The sequence below is a fragment of the Fukomys damarensis genome, unplaced genomic scaffold, assembly GCF_012274545.1.
Source record: "Fukomys damarensis isolate Sample0158 unplaced genomic scaffold, DMR_v1.0_HiC HiC_scaffold_2, whole genome shotgun sequence".
Taxonomy (NCBI): domain Eukaryota; kingdom Metazoa; phylum Chordata; class Mammalia; order Rodentia; family Bathyergidae; genus Fukomys; species Fukomys damarensis.
The window spans coordinates 6296165-6312293 of NW_022900914.1; the positions used below are offsets into that span (position 1 = coordinate 6296165).

At 37.7% G+C, this 16129-nt stretch overlaps 1 protein-coding gene across 6 annotated transcripts in view; it reads left to right on the forward strand.

Moving 5' to 3' along the window:
• Ncoa1 (nuclear receptor coactivator 1) overlaps positions 1 to 16129 on the forward strand; it is a 268563-nt gene that overhangs the window by 171218 nt on the left and 81216 nt on the right. For all 6 annotated transcript variants that reach the window (XM_019204623.2, XM_019204626.1, XM_019204624.1 and 3 more), the window contains 3 exons: positions 1068 to 1234; positions 4286 to 4383; positions 13822 to 13999. In XM_019204623.2, coding sequence (XP_019060168.1) covers positions 1068 to 1234; positions 4286 to 4383; positions 13822 to 13999 — 443 coding nt within the window. The remainder of the gene's footprint in view (positions 1 to 1067; positions 1235 to 4285; positions 4384 to 13821; positions 14000 to 16129) is intronic.

Sequence of the window (16129 nt, forward strand, 5' to 3'; positions counted from 1 at the left end):
TTAGAGAATACTTTATTAGTTTCTGTAATCAAACCCACGTAGATATGACCTTAAATATTTAATATGATGTGTTACCCCTGTACACATGGAAAAAAAATAAAAAATAAAAATAAAAAAATTAACATTTCTAGACCAATATGGTTGTCCATTTCTGTACAATGCCAACTCAACACAGTAGTAAATTGGGATGACTTTTTCCAAAGTTGGCAGCACCGTTAAAGTTTCCCAAAATTCAATTTATATATATATGTATATATAAAAAGACTAATAATAGTATGTTATGCATCAATAGCAGCAACAGCTTTTCCAGGTTCTGCAGTCATCTGAACAAAATTATAGACATTCAGCACATTCCATTGAAAAAAAAAAACAAAGAAAAGAATAATATCCAGACAACAACAAAGTTCTGTTGCTGTTGTGCTACCTGGCACCATTTTTTCTATTAGCCTCTTAATCATCATCTGGAAAAAGAACATTCTAGAGTAACATCATTAAATGTAGCTCTGATAAAGCACGGTCCCTACTATGTATCATATCTAAGTACTTTTTTAAATTTTACTTTTGAACAAATATTTTTATGAGGACCAGTAAAGATCTAATCAGAAAAGAATCAGGAATTTATCAAATTCCTAATTTTAGCTCATTTGAACTCTAGCATAGTCTGTCCTGCTTACTTTGTAACAAAGTTATTTGAAAATTCATATTTTCTACTTCAAGGATTTATTAGAATATAAAGTAGTTTAAGTACAGCCACTAGATTTACTGTCTGGTTCCTTTTAACATCTAGTAATCATTTGCTATTTTAAATATATTCAAGGCATATAAATCATTGGGGAAACATACTGTTAACAACAGTTGTTCAATTTTTTGTATTTCCTCCAGAACTGTTTTCTGCACTGTGGTATTCTGTACTGTTCTTTAGATATGAATTTAATTGGTTTTAAAATATGCTTTTATATTTTCAGTAAAAATAAAGTTTTATCTACATGTGTAATCATTAAATTCTTGAGCAGAGAAGAAAATAAGGTGATATAATGTCTGTTAACTGGATTTTCTTTGTGTAACAGCACTGAAAAGAGGCGCAGGGAACAAGAAAATAAATACTTAGAAGAGCTAGCTGAGTTACTGTCTGCCAACATCAGTGACATCGACAGCTTGAGTGTGAAACCAGACAAATGCAAAATTTTGAAGAAAACAGTCGATCAGATACAGCTAATGAAGAGAATGGAACAAGGTAAAAAAAAAAATAGCTATGTTCTTTGTTACTAAGACACTTACAAGCCTGGCATGGTGGCGCATGGCTATAATCCCAGCACTCGGGAGGCTGAGGCAGGAGGATCACTGTGAATTTGAGACCAGCCTGGGCTACATAGTGAGTTCCAGGTCAGTCTCAACTACCTAGTGAGACCCTGTCTCAAAAAACAAAAATAAACAAACAAACAAAAAAGACACTTATATGTGTCTCTTCTCTTATTTTGAAGAAACTGCACTAACTTCTTAAAATTTTATTAAAGAAATGTTTTATTTAGGTGATATTTATTTTATTTAGTCTAAGAGCCTTATTATAACAAAGTGGCTTACTAAACTAAGTTGAAGACTTTTGCCTGCACAGGTTATGGGAACTCTGTGTTATAAGGGATTGAGAAAGGAGAAACAAATAGCATCCCAAGCATGGGGTAACTTCACAAAAGGAAACTATTTCTGCCTGCTGGAGGAAGCTTGCCTCTGCCTGGAGTCTGGGTGGAGGGAACAGTTTTCTCTGAAAAAAAAAAAAAAAAACAAACTGGTATATTTTAAGATTCATATTTATACTGCCCATGCTTAGCAGGAACCCTGCACCACCAAACCCCTGGGTTGCCTACCAGAACAAAGGCAAAGCAATTTGAAGAACACTGTTAGCACCTACCCCATGGAAATGCCACAGAAAAATGATTCTGCAGGTGATTTTACACTAAAACTGTACAAAACAGGAGGAAATAATCTGTGGTGAGTGGTAGCATATCAGATAATCAACAGGAGGAACAGACTCAAAAGAATTTCATATTAATATAGTAACATGAAAGACTCTTGAAAATGACTAAAGTTTTATCAGTTGAGATTTTAGAATCTGGAAAACATATTGTCTATCACCTGCCCCATTAGCAGATAGGAGAAACCTTACTAGAGGCCTGCAAGCACCAGGAACATGTCTAATATACCGGAAGCTAAGGATGACAGGTTTTCTCTGAGAAAACTGAGTTGCCCACAGGAAAAGGCTGATTCTCAAAGGAAAAAATGAGCTCCTTACCCTCCCCACACAACTCATACTGTTGCCAGTCAGCATTTTAGTGCCTCTCTTTTAATATCAACAAGACCACAGATACTTGTGGAAATCCTATAGTATGAAAGAGAACAAACCAAGCAAACAAACAAAAAAGGAGACTCAGACAATGCAGGGAACAGAAGAAAACTTAAACATCAAATCGTTCCTCAGAGACATAGGGAAGATATTTTGTCCATGAAAATAGTAACTTTTGCAACAGAGTAACTGGAAAAACCTTTACGTCTGTTCTCTTTCCCCTCTTTCCTCTTCATCCCTCTTCCCTGACACTGTCTCAGGTATTTACATTCACTTCCCTTTGTCTGCAGTGCTCTTCCCTAGATATCCACACACCAGGCCTTTATGTCTTTCCTCAGATGTGTCTTCTCCGTGAAATTGTTCCTAATTACCCTGCTTAAAAATTTTTAAATAGGGAAAATCAACACACATTTCTTGATTTATTTTCTCCATGTTACTTTTTACATCTGAGACATAAGATTATTTGAAGTGAATCCCTCATCACAATGAGACACACCTCTAACCTCTCAGCTACTTAGGAGGCTGAGGCAGGAGGATCCCTCTGAGTTCTAGGCCAGGATGAGCTACATAATGAGTCTGAGGCCAGCTTGAGCTGCATAGCAAAACCCTGTCCCAAAAAATAAATAAATGGATAGATGAGGAATAAATAAATAAAATCAGATAATAAAGCAGATAAATAAAATCAGTTTGCAGATAAATTAAGCTACAGACAAAACATTAGAAAAGAAATGTAAATTACAGCACTTGCAATGGCTCATTTATTAAGTGTACATTGCTGTAAAAGTTGTTTTAACTGCATATATTGAGAAGAGGGAAAATGAGTAGGAACTGTGTGTGCACTGGGGTGCTCTTAAGTAAGTTAAATACTTACCTTTCATGATAGCATGACAATAGCAAGGGCAAAGCATGAGCAGACTACAGCAATAATCATGTTACTGACAAGTTACATGGTACATGTTAAGGGTGTCACTGAGACCAGTGTAGCAAGACACCAAAAATACAATGGCTTTGAGAAGACACGCTAGACATGTCAAGAGTTCAGACTCCTTACCTCGTTTTTTTTTTTTTTTTTTTTTTTTTTTTTTTTTGGTACCAGGGATCGAACTCGGGTCCTTGCACTTGCAAGGCAGTCGGCAGCACCACTGAGCCAAATACCCAGCCCCAGACTCTTTACCTCTGTGTGCCTGTCGTGTGTGCTAGGGTATTGCCATTAGCCACATTAGTCAACAGGGCTCACCTATCCAAGTCGCCGCCAACAAGAGGGGATAGAAGAAAACCGTAACCGCATCTCCTTCTTTTCATAGACAAGACCCTCTGTTCACACATCATAGGCCAAAAACTAGTCACATAACTGTTCGTGTTTTAAGCTTTCCCTAAGATTTTAAATGTTTTTATTTTCACATATAATAATCCACATGAAATTGATGGATTTTGTTTTAGAAATTATTTAAAAAACAAAAACCTTCATGAAAGGGTACAAGATCCCTATAATGAATGTAATTGTACTGTATACCTAAAATTTACCACTAAACTCAATGAGGAAAAAACAAAACAAAACAAAAACTTACCTAGGCATAGTGGAAGGAAGATCACATGTTTAAGCCTAGCTTGGGCAATTTAGCAACTTGGTGAGAACCTGTCTCAAAATACAAATAACAGAAGGGTGGATCATGATAAGCCTGTGATCCAGCATTTGGGAGTCTGAGAGAGGAAGATCATCACAAGTTCAAGGCCAACCTGGCCTACATAGTGAGTTCAAAAGCCTGGACTACACAACAAGAAGTGTCTCAGAGGGAATACAACTAGTGCAGTGACCTTGGATTTAATCCCCAGTACCAGCACCATAAAAACAGAAACAAAAATACATGAATCTATGACTTCATAAAATTGCATTTATGGAAATGAGCTTTTTTTTTGATATGTGATTTTAAAGTTTTTTTATTACAGAGAAATCAACAACTGATGATGATGTACAGAAATCAGATATATCATCAAGTAGTCAAGGAGTGATAGAAAAAGAATCCTTAGGACCTCTTCTTTTGGAGGTAAGTATTTTCACTGGCCTAGAAATTAAAATATTTTTTCTTGCCAATTTGGCATTTATTTATTTATTTGTTTGTTTGTTTATTTATTTGTTTGGTTTTTGAGACAGGGTCTCGCTATGTAGTGGAGACTGATCTGGAACTCACTATGTAGCCCAGACTGGTCTTGAACTCACAGCACATGAGAAATTTTCATAAAGACTTCAAGTCATCAGAGAGAAAACTGAAGCATATTGTAAGGCTTCTTTTGGGGATGGTTACAATTAACTCCAAGAATAAAACATTAGAATGATTTAGCTGGCTACTGCTGTCTGTATCCACTGTACAATTTCATGAGTAAAGTATGTTTCTCTATATAGGCGAGGTATTGTTTCAGAATGTTTTCTGACTAAAAATTTTTAAATTGCTTATTTAAACATTCTACGAAAATTACTATCAAACTTTGAAAAGCAAAGAACTTTTAAACTTGAATTACTTTGTAACTACTGTATAATGTTCACCCCTGTCTTCCTAACTAATTTTCAGTCCCTATATTCTCAATACAAGCATTTTGTTTCCAAGCAGGGTCATCACTTAAAAACAACTCTACATCTATCCTTCAATCCATCAGTCTATCCCCCTCATCATAAGCCGTTCTATTATCTCTAAACTCAATTTTTACACAATTTACATAATGTAAATATATATAAAATAAATTCGTTTTCTTGTCTTTCCTTGGGGCCCTCCTTTCTGGTGGTCTTCTTAACAAACTTGCAAAGAAAGGCCTCTTTATTTTCTAATTCTTTTATGTGTTGTGTCCTATTTCTATAACTTCTGTGGCTTTTGTATTAAAACAGTGACCATTTAGAACCTAGTCTCTCCGTAATCTTCATAGCTTCCTCTCCACACTCCACAGATGATGTAAGAAAATTTTCAAAATTCAGTTCTTGCTTTTTGAGTCCCAGAAATATATTTACATTGCTTTTCTTTTCATCCTATAGAGACAACACCACAGTATGGCCTTCTTGCCTTTTACCTTTTCCCACATGCCATTCAGAATTTTATTAGGTTGCTCTTTTCTTCTGTTAACAATATCTCCCTCGGAAATCTAAATTTTTTTTGGTGTTGATGCTATGAACAGAACCCAGGGCCTCACATGCTAGGTGCATGGTCCTCCACTGAGCTACAGCCCCCACCCCCCAAATCGAAGTTCTTTCTTTCCCATCCACATTATACAAGTTTTATTTTTACTACAGATTATTGGTTTTAATCATTTTTATTAGGGAAAAAGTACTCCGTTTTGTAGAACTGAAAAATATAAATATAAATAAATATAATATATAAAAATAAATATATAAATAAATAATATAAAAGGAAACTGGGATAGAAAAAGTGCTTCAGATTCATTTCCACTTTCACCCTTCTCTCTGCTCCCTGTCCACCACCTGCCACTGTCCTGTGATTTGATTGCAGCTGGGCCTCTCCTGGGTACCTGGCCCCTGCTACCACTCCTTGCTTTTCTCTTCTACTCTGCAGGACCTTAGTAGTGTATTGGCTTAGCTTTCTCATTGCTGGGACACAGTAGCCAACTCCCACAACTTAGAGGAGGAGAAGTCTAATTTAGCTGTTTTTTAGCCTGTCATTGGCCAGCTCCAAGATGGAAAGAAACATCATGGTGGAGCAAAGCTGCTTAATATCATGGTGCCGGGGAGCAGGGCAGGTTGGAAAGAGCACCCAAGAGGAAAGGGTAGTAATCAGATCTAGTCCCCATGAGAATGCCCCCTGACTCCCCCAGACACTACATATGCTGTACTAATGTGCTGGGCATCTCTCAGTCCTGTCAGGTTGACAGTCATGATCAGCAGTCACAGCTGGTCTTTTCATTGTTTTTCTGTGAGAGTTCCGTGTGCCTCTTAGCCCTCGTTTTTGAACTGGCCTAGATCTTTCTCTTTTCGATTAATTAAATATTTTTAATATAGTGCTATATATCAAGTCATTTGAGACAATGAAGAAATACTAGATATAGAAGTCTTTGCTACTTTTGGGTTTCCTGTAGAAAAACAGTGGTCATTTGGGTCCTGTTCTCTGCACAAACCTCAGAAACCACACAAATGAACATGGAGAGCAAATGGAGTACCCAGACTAAATACCATACACTGGAAAGAAACTACTACTGCTGCTACTTTAATTTATATATACTGTACACTTGTTACTACTTTATCTGAAAAGTCCAGGCACTTTCAAGTGAACAACAATGGCAGGAAAACATCTACTCAAAACTAAATATAAGAATATGACAAAGTAAGAACTTTTTTCAGCTGTTAACAATTGTTACCCTGAAAAACGCCTTTGAATTAAAGGGAAACACATTACACATGAATTAAATTTCATTAGTTAAGTACAGTGGACCCTTGACTTAGGAACTTAATTCGTTCTCAAGGGCTGAGTGTAAGTCAGGTTGGTCAGTGAAGGCTCAGGCTCCTCTACACAGCCTTCACAGTCTCTCTCCTGTACACAGGCAGAACTCAGTGTCCTTAGAGAGGCACTGGCCCAGGATTTCTCAGTGAACCCCACACAGGAAAGGGTGTTATAATGTTCCTTCCAGAACTCTGTAAGAGTTAAATCTGTATCTGAGACCATCTGGAAGCCCAAGTGGCCAGCATTCGGGTCATAACTCAAGACTTTGTAAGTTAAACACTCCGGTCAAGACTCAAGTTGTTAGTATGTCAGGCCAATTGTGACTTGAAGGTCCACTGTATTTTCCAATATAAAAAAGGATATAAAATCTGAAATTCTAAAAACAGTAGAAATTAATTTAGGTTCTTGACCTCAAGGAGCTAAAAAATTTTATTTCTAAGCTATTGCTCTATGAAATGGAGTCTTCAGAATAGAATTCTAAGATTAATAAACTTCAAAGTTGCCTCATTGATAACGTAGTACAGATCTTTTCTGTGCCTTCTTATCCCCCAGCTTGTCACCCTTCATTTAAATTTCATAGAGGCTAACCAGAGCAGCTAGCCTGAAGGTATTAGAGGAAATTTTCTCACATCTAAAAAAAGAGTAGAATTATAATTTATTTATTCAATTTACTTGGTGAATTTTTACTGTATATCAGTTATTCAATAATCTTCAGGCAATTTTTATAAAAATTAAATTTTATCATTTGTTAGCAGTGTTGTAAGTGCTGTTGTAAGCAGCACAATTGTTCGCTTTTCTCTGCTATCTACATTCAAAGACCTACTTGCTTTTTTTTTTTTTTTTTTGGTACTGGGGATCAAACTTGGGACCTTGTGATTGCCAGGCAGGCAGTGGAACCACTGAGCTAAATCCCCAACCTACATTATTGACCCTAATCTTCCTTATTTCCCACTACCCCAAAGAAAAATTCTGTTTAATTAACAAGGTCTCCCTAATTCACATGTCCATTCAAGCTTCTTTACCTTGCCTTATACCATTCTCTATATTTCTATGTAGTTTTTGACCATTATTGACAACTTACTCCCTCTTGTTTAAAACTTCCCATGGACTCTTGAACAGTACTGTATTTTCTTTTCCTTCTTTAAGTTCCTCTTAAATGTTAGTATCCCCCAGGGTTCTGACCTTGGCTCTTTTCCTTTTTTAATTCTGTGCATGTTTCCTGGGAAGTTTTATCCTTGTCTACAGCTGTATCTCTGTAATATGTTCAGATATGTGTGTAGTATCAATTAGAACTCTCTGATTTCAGATGCCAAAGCTGACTAAATTAGCAAATGTGAATTTATGGGAGTTTTGAGGGACAGAGTTGAAACCCAGGCAACTCAAGGAGGCCAAGAAGCAAAAACTTATGTAATCTCTTAAAACTGTCCAGGCGTTGTCTTGCCGCTATAATGAACTCACTCTAGCCAGTTCAGTCTTTTTGCAGTACTCTTCAAGACAGAGAAGTTGGCTCAGAGATTAAAAGAAAATGGAAGTAGTCGTCTTCCTTTATATACTTATTCTAGTGTAGATTTTTTTTTTTTTTTTTTTTTTGAGACAAGGTTTCACTATGTATCCCAGGCTGGCCTCGAACTCATGATGATCCTCCTGCCTCAACCTCCCAAGTGCTGGGATTACAGTCATGCACCACCACACTCAGCTAGAGTTCTGTTTTCAATTTCTTCACTTCAAAGGAAGAATTTGCCCAATGGCCTAATTAAGAATCCTATAAATACTTTATTTATTTAATGGACAAAAGTAATTCTGTGAGGAAATCAGAGTATTCTTTAAAAAGGAAAAAGAAGATTGTAGTTTAAAAAAAATGAATAAACAAGAACCCCCAATGATTACTTGCAGAGGACCAAAATCTGTCTTTAGCCCAGATCTCTCTGCTGAGTTCATTATATTCAGCTGCTATTTGCTCATCTCCATTGGACTGTTACACAGTCACTTCAAATGTAGCATTCCTAAAGCTAAATTTATAGTCCTCCTTTACTTCCTTCCTCTTTTAAAGGCTGGTTTTGGGGGGGGTGTAAACAAAGAAATACAAGTGAAGGATTTTCCTGTCTCCTTTCTCAGGAAAGGTACTTCTCTGCCAGAGCCCTAGACCCACTCACTGAAGGAGTTGCTCCAAGCTCAGTTGCCACAGCTGCTAGAGGCCACCACATGCTATTTGTTCTGTCTCTGTCAAGTCTTCTGTGACTTCTTCTGCCACTGCCTTATTTCCGGCTCTCGTATGAACTACAGTGTCACCATAGCTTTGCACCTGGGCTTCTTCCTCCATTCCGCACATCCTGCCCACCTCCAGAGGAGCTTTTGGAAAGCAGATCCTGTCATTCTAATGCTTAAAAACATTACTTTCAAATAAATTTCTTTATTTTCTGCTTTTCCCTGAAACTTGAAAAACACACCTTCCTTTAAGTGTAACACAAATGCTAAGTACATAAAGACCTTTTTTGTAATCCCTGAGCTGATTTCTCTGTTTTCTGTGTCCTTGCTTTCCCTCATCCCATCCCTCTCATTTCTTTTTTTTTTTGGTCCTGGAGATCGAACTTAGGACCTTGGCCTTGCTTGCAGGGCAGGCACCATGTCACTGAGCTAAAAGCCCCACTCCTTCCTTGTTTCTGCTTTATATTTTTCAAGCCTCTGGTCCGGTAGAGAAAACCTCACCCAAGAGATATTTATCCCTTCCCAAATGTGAGCCTCATTCTGTCCTTACCCTTTTTGAACTATTTTTACACTATGTTGTAGCTCTGACTTGTCTTTTCCCCTCAGAAACTATAAAAGTATTGGAATTATGTGTTTCAGTCCCAGAATGGTGTCCAGGGACTGACTGCTAGGTGGGAGTCTCATTTAAAGCCAGGCCCCTGGGAGAAGGCTGGGCTCCTTTGAGCCCTCTATGAGAGGCAAGAGCGACCTCCTATCACATTGAAAATATTCTGCCGAGGGGAGAGTTATTTGTCTTCATCTCTGTAGGCAGCACCGAATTAGACCAGCCCTCAGGATGTGGAAGAAGGCAGAATTTCTCCCGGAGCACATATGAAAGTTCATTACATACACAATTTAAGAGGAAAATTTGTAGAACAGGAACAAGTAAAAGCAGGTTCTATTATCAGACATACTTTTAGAGATGTTTGTGCATTCATAGGAATAGTCTCAACAAATATTTCCTGAATTGTTTCTAATATATGGGATTTTGACAGATCTTCTACTATTATTCTCATTTTTATATTTTACTATCTTTTTTTTTTTTTTTGGTTCTGGGGATTGAACTCGGGTCCTTGTGCTTGCCAGGCAGGCCACCAAACCGTTGAGCTAAATCCCCACCCCTCACTTTTATATTTTAAAATAAATTGAGAAAGCTAAGTTATGTTTATACTGGTTTGATTATTATCCAATAATTTTGCTATTGTTTTGAGACAGGGTCTTATATGTAACCCTTTAAAAGAATATTTAGGAAAAAAAGAATATTTAGATCTATTCTTTTTTAAAAAATCTAAGTCAGATGTAATTACAGGATTACAAACCTATAATCCCAGTATTCTGAGAGGCTGAGGCAGGAGGATCACAAGTTTGAGCCTAGCCCGGGCAACTTAGCAAGACTGGCTAAAAAAATAAAGGCAGGGAATTTAGCTTAATTCAAAGGCCCTGGGTTCTATTTGGAAGTTTTTAAAGATACTCCATACCCAGTAGCCCTAAAAAAAGATTTAAAAAATTATTCCTATTTTCATAATAAACCACAAGGCAAATAAATCTATTTTGATCGTTTACTATGAGATTTATAGGTGCTCTATCTAAAAAAAAAAAATAACTTAGCCATAGGATGCTTTCCTGTGTCTGTTTAAACTCTTAAGTACTTTGCAGGAAGTTTGACTGGTATTGAGGTTTTCAGATTATTGATCATCACATCCATCTTCCCTTTGCAGTGTGGATTATGTGAGAAGTAGTCATGGCAGCCACATGGAGTAAATACCTTTTTTTTTGCTAAAAAAAAATTAACTATTTTTAATGAAAACAGGGTAATGTTGTTTCTTTTTTGATGTTAGCCAAATGCTTTGTGATACAGTGGTATTGGAGATATAATTCTAAGTTTAATTTAATATTTGGCTAAAACACTACTCTCAGCCATTTACCCATTGATAGAATCCACTTAGATTGATTCTGTATGTTGGCTATTGTGAATAAGGCTACAGTGGACATAGGAGTGCTGATATTTCTTCAAGATACTATGCATTTTCATTCCTTTTGGTTATATACCTAGGGGTGGAATTGCTGAATCAGGTGGTATTTCTGTTGTGAAATTTTTGAAGATGCTCCATACTGTTTTCCATGATGGTTATACCAATTTAAATTCCTACCAACAGAGTACAGGGGTGCCCTTTTTCTACATCCTTATCTGTACTTGTTAGTTTTTTTCTTTTTTGATAGTAGCCATTCCAGTGTGCATGAGGTGATAACAGCTTTGTGGTTTTAATTTGAATTTGAACTATAAGTGTCCATCAGCCAATGACTGGATCAAGAGAATGTGGTAAACCAGGCTTGGGGTGGTGCACGCCTGTAATCTAAGCACTCAGGAGGCTAAGACAGGAGGATTGCTGTGAGTTTGAGGCCAGCCTGGGCTACATAGCTCAAGGCCAGCCTAAAATACATAGCAAGACCCTGTCTCCAAAAAAAAAAAAAAAAAAAGTGATAAACATTCACAATCAAACCAGCCTTTTTTTATAAAAAAAAGAAATCTTAAATATATATGAACTTGAAGGGTGTCTACTAAGTTAAATAAATCCAGTAACAGGAAAATAAATACTGCATGATCTCACTTCTGTGTAATCAGCAAACTCTAAAAGCAAAGAGTAGAATACACATGACCAGGGGCTGCAAAGTATTGGGGGTGATTAGGGAGATGTTAGTCAAAGAGAAAACATTTCAGTTAAGGCCAAGGGTGTCATTGTGTGGTACAGCACATGCTTACAAAGAAGGCGGCAGAGCACTACAAAAAAGAAAAAAAAATAAGTGGAATTAAATTCGGGAGACCTATTGTATACATCATCGTGACTGTAGGAACAGTACAATCATCAGGTAACTGAAAATTGCTAAAAGAGTGTAGAGGACTGTTCTAGCCTTCTTTTATATATATATGTAGTGCTAGGGCTTAAACCCAGGGCCTCGCACATGCTAAGCAAACATTCTACCCCTGAATCTACTGAGAGTAGATTTTTAAAGTGTTTTCACCATAACAGAAGGTGAATTTGTGAGATGATAACGTGTGCTAATTAGCTTCATTTAGCCATTCCACAATACATTCATTTTTCAAAACATTGTACACCACAAATATAGATAACTTCATTATTTAAGAAATTAGCAATAATCTTTGCTGAAAAGATACCTCACAAAAATAAGGTAGATAAATAGAAACATAAATTATTGGCTGCTCTTACTAAATCACAGTACTCATTTTAAAATCCTGTCCACCAGTTTATGCAGAGATTTTTATTGGCATTTGATCTTCCTTAATCTCAGAGTGATTCTTCTAAACGAATGAAAAGTTTCACATTTAAAAACAAAAAGTGAGTTAAGAGCCCACTGAAAATCTGATTGGAAGATTTCCAGCAGGTAAAAGACTTAAGTTTTTAAACTAAGGAGGAACTATTTAAAAGCCATTCACACCATTTTTAGATAACCATGGTAACATTTCTGGACATCCATTTTCATATGCTGTCTCTCTGGCATGAATAACTTTCTGTGGCATAAGTATCTTTTTGAAAAGCAGTTTACTTTGTTGTTACAATTTCATCTTAACCCTGAAGGGGAAAATCATGGTTTTTTTTTTTTGGAGGGAAATATCTGTTAGGTAGCGTATTCTTATCATCAGCCCCTTATCATAGAAAAGATCAACAGATTTAGGACACTTCGGTTTTCCAAAAAAAAAAAAAAAACAAGTTGCCCATCAACATTTTAATACAGCTCTTTTAAGTATCTTCCCACAGGTAACCACTGACTCTTGTGTGATACATAAGATTTTAATGGTGATTTTACACCATGTTACAAAATTTGGTAAATGTTTTTCTCTACAAGATTTTGTTTTTATTATTTATATACATTCTACAGCAAGTAAATAGCAATATGTTGGGAATTGTTGGAAAGGTTGCAAGTATGCAAGGTACCCCCCAGCCTTATTACCATTCTGGATCTTTCCTCAGCGGTCCAGGCTTTGTAATATGTGATTTTGAAGACTTAGTGAGGCACCAGTGTGTCTGCATGTTTATTAAACTTGGTTTCTTCCATTGTGTCTTCGGTTACAAAATAAAGAGGGTCTAACTTTCTCCCTGCCCTCTTGTGGATATAATGTGCCCTGTGGGACACATACATATGTGTCCTTTTGGAGACCCCCCCCCAGCCCCGTCTCAGCAGGGGAGACCCTAGGATTTGGCTCTTGTTTACCACTTGCTGCCTTGTAGCATGTACTCAAGTAGCTCCACACTGCTTTCGCCTTTCCTTTCGGCACTATGCTCTCTGCCTACAGTGTCCTTCTCACAGTATTCTTCCCCTCCTGTACTATGCCTTGTAGAAGTCAGTAGTACCAAATTGCCCCTAGTACCAAATTAGGCATGTGTTCATAAGAGCATTGTGTGTGTGTCTCTGATACTGTGTTTATCACTGGTATTTTATTATGTTTGTGTCACTCCCTCTGTGCCACAGCGTCCTTGAGGGCAGAGAACAAATACTAACTTACACAGGTTAGAGACTTTTATGACTGAAAGAATGGAACAATCTCTTAGTTTCCTTCCATTACTGTAAAGGTTGACACATTCATTGATGCCCACTTGAAGCATCGGTGTACAGTCCATTTGAGATTCCTGGCCTCTTCACAGAGAGTCTTCTATTCAGCAGCCTTTCCCTTTTAACTTGATGTATATATTTCTAATCCCTTTTTTAAATAAAGATATGTGTATGTTTACTTTTACCTTTTAACCTCTTAATCCTGTTTTGTTTTGTTTTTTTGCTTTGCAGGCTTTGGATGGATTTTTCTTTGTTGTGAATTGTGAAGGGAGAATTGTATTTGTGTCAGAGAATGTGACCAGCTACTTGGGTTACAATCAGGAGGAATTAATGAATACCAGCGTCTACAGCATACTGCACGTGGGGGATCATGCAGAATTTGTCAAGAATCTGCTACCAAAATCACTAGGTAGAAAGAAAGTCATCTCTTAAAAGAATGCTGTCTGTACCTTCTTCTTCCATACTATGTGTGATATTATGTGATTCACTGTGTATGTAGTACAAAATAGTGTGTACTCAAAATATTTTGCATGTATTTCAGTTTCAGATGTATCAAATAGCTGATAAGAGGCATTCATCATCATCATCTCCCTCCCCCAGTACTAGGATCAAACTCAGGACCTTGTGCTTGCCAGGCAGGCGTGGCATCACTGAGCTATATCTCTGAACCCCCTCGTCGTCATCTTCTAATAGTTGCCATTATTAGGGGACAGTGGTGGGAGACAGAGTAGTTACCTGTCTTGCCACAAGAAGCTTAAAATCCCATTTTCAATTTTCATTATGTCCAAGAAAGAGACATAGAATCCTCCCTACAACTTTGCCCAAAAGAAATGAAGGGTAAAAGGAGAAAGGGAATATATTGCTTTATTATGTTCTTATTAATATTTTGGAGTGTAAATGCTTGCAGTCCCAAGAATAATCAGCTTGTCCACTTCCCGGGGAGCGGGGCTAGAAGGGTGGATGAGATTGATTTCCAGCTGGTTTCCATCTTCATTAAGCCATAGCCTTGGGGCAGAGCTGAGTCCTTAGGAGTTAGGGGCACTTTTATTAAATCGCTAAAACTTTGATGGACTAGGGCTGGGGATTTAGCTCAGCAGTTCCGCCTCCTGCCTTGCAAGCGCAAGGACCCGAGTTTGATCCCTGGTATCAAAAAAAAAACTTTGATGGACTGACAGCAACCCTTTGCTTACTTCTAGACTATTCAGGTTCCTCCTAACACTTTTCAGCACTCCAGTTCCCATTAAGTTCTAATGATTGGATTCCTATTATCCAGCTGAGTGGGTTTTTATTTTTTTCCAGTAATCAATGTATGTTTCATTGCCACATAAGAAATTTTTCATAATTTCAGGCTCTGTTCCATTTCATATTTTTTGTTCCTATTTTTCCCCCTCATTTCTTTGTTCAGTGAGTTCTGAAATAAGATCAATTCATGACAGAAATAAATTGATCACACATTACTTTTTCACACAGATTCTGTGCAATAAAGTATTTGAGTAGTAGAGCTAGGAGAGTTCTAGCCATCATTTAGTATGGGAACAGAGACAGGTGGTCAAGGAAGTTAAACAGTGTTTTGTTTTGTTTGATTGGGTTTTCTTTGAGACAGGATTTTGCTGTGTAGTCTGGGGCGACGTTGAACTTGCTGCCCTCAAACTCTCAATCCTCCTGCCTCAGCCTCAGTGCTGGAATTATAGTTATGTACCACCTCCTGAATAAGAGGCTTATTGCTTGTGGAGACTACAGAATCATCCTTTCTCAGCACGATCACTGCAGATCACTGACTAGGTTGACCCTGGTCGCTGTCAGGAGGTGAATATGGAGGAAGCGACATCTGAAAGCTGATATATCGATGATGCTGCCCTCAGCACCGACAGGACGAAGTCCCCAGCGGGTCTGGCATTTCATCGCCGCCTTCTCTGAACAGCCTCCTTCCACCATAGGGAGGGATGTGGGACTTCTGCTGCAGAGGCATCTTGCGCTCCTCTCTGCAAAGAATGAAAGATCCAAAAACATGACAAATAAAGCTGGGCGTGGTGGCGCACACCTGTAATCCCAGCACTCGGGAGGCTGAGGCAGGAGGATCGCTGTGAGTTCGAGACCAGCCTGGGCTACATAGTGAGTTCCAGGTCAGTCTCAACTACATAGTGAGACCCTGTCTCAAAAAAAACAACAAAAAAAAGCTTGACAAATAACATGATACAGCACCACGCCTTTGCTGTCGTGCACCATCAAGTAGTCAAGCAGAGATGAGGCAAGCTCAGTAGCAACTGGTCAGATCACCTAGTTTTACAGCAGTGGTTGATCAGTCACCCATTAGAAACCAATGAGATGGTCCCATCCAAAGAATAAACCCAGCAACTAACCTGGAAAGTCCAGTACTTCTCTCAAGCTATTTCCAAGAAGTATTGAAGAGAAAAATATACTGCAGTGCCTATATTTAAACCTCCATTACCTAATCAGTCAAGTTATTAGCAAATCAAAGAAAGAAAGTAGAATTGTATGTCTGTTCAGCTCCCAGAAAAAAGTCAAGGTAGAAAATATA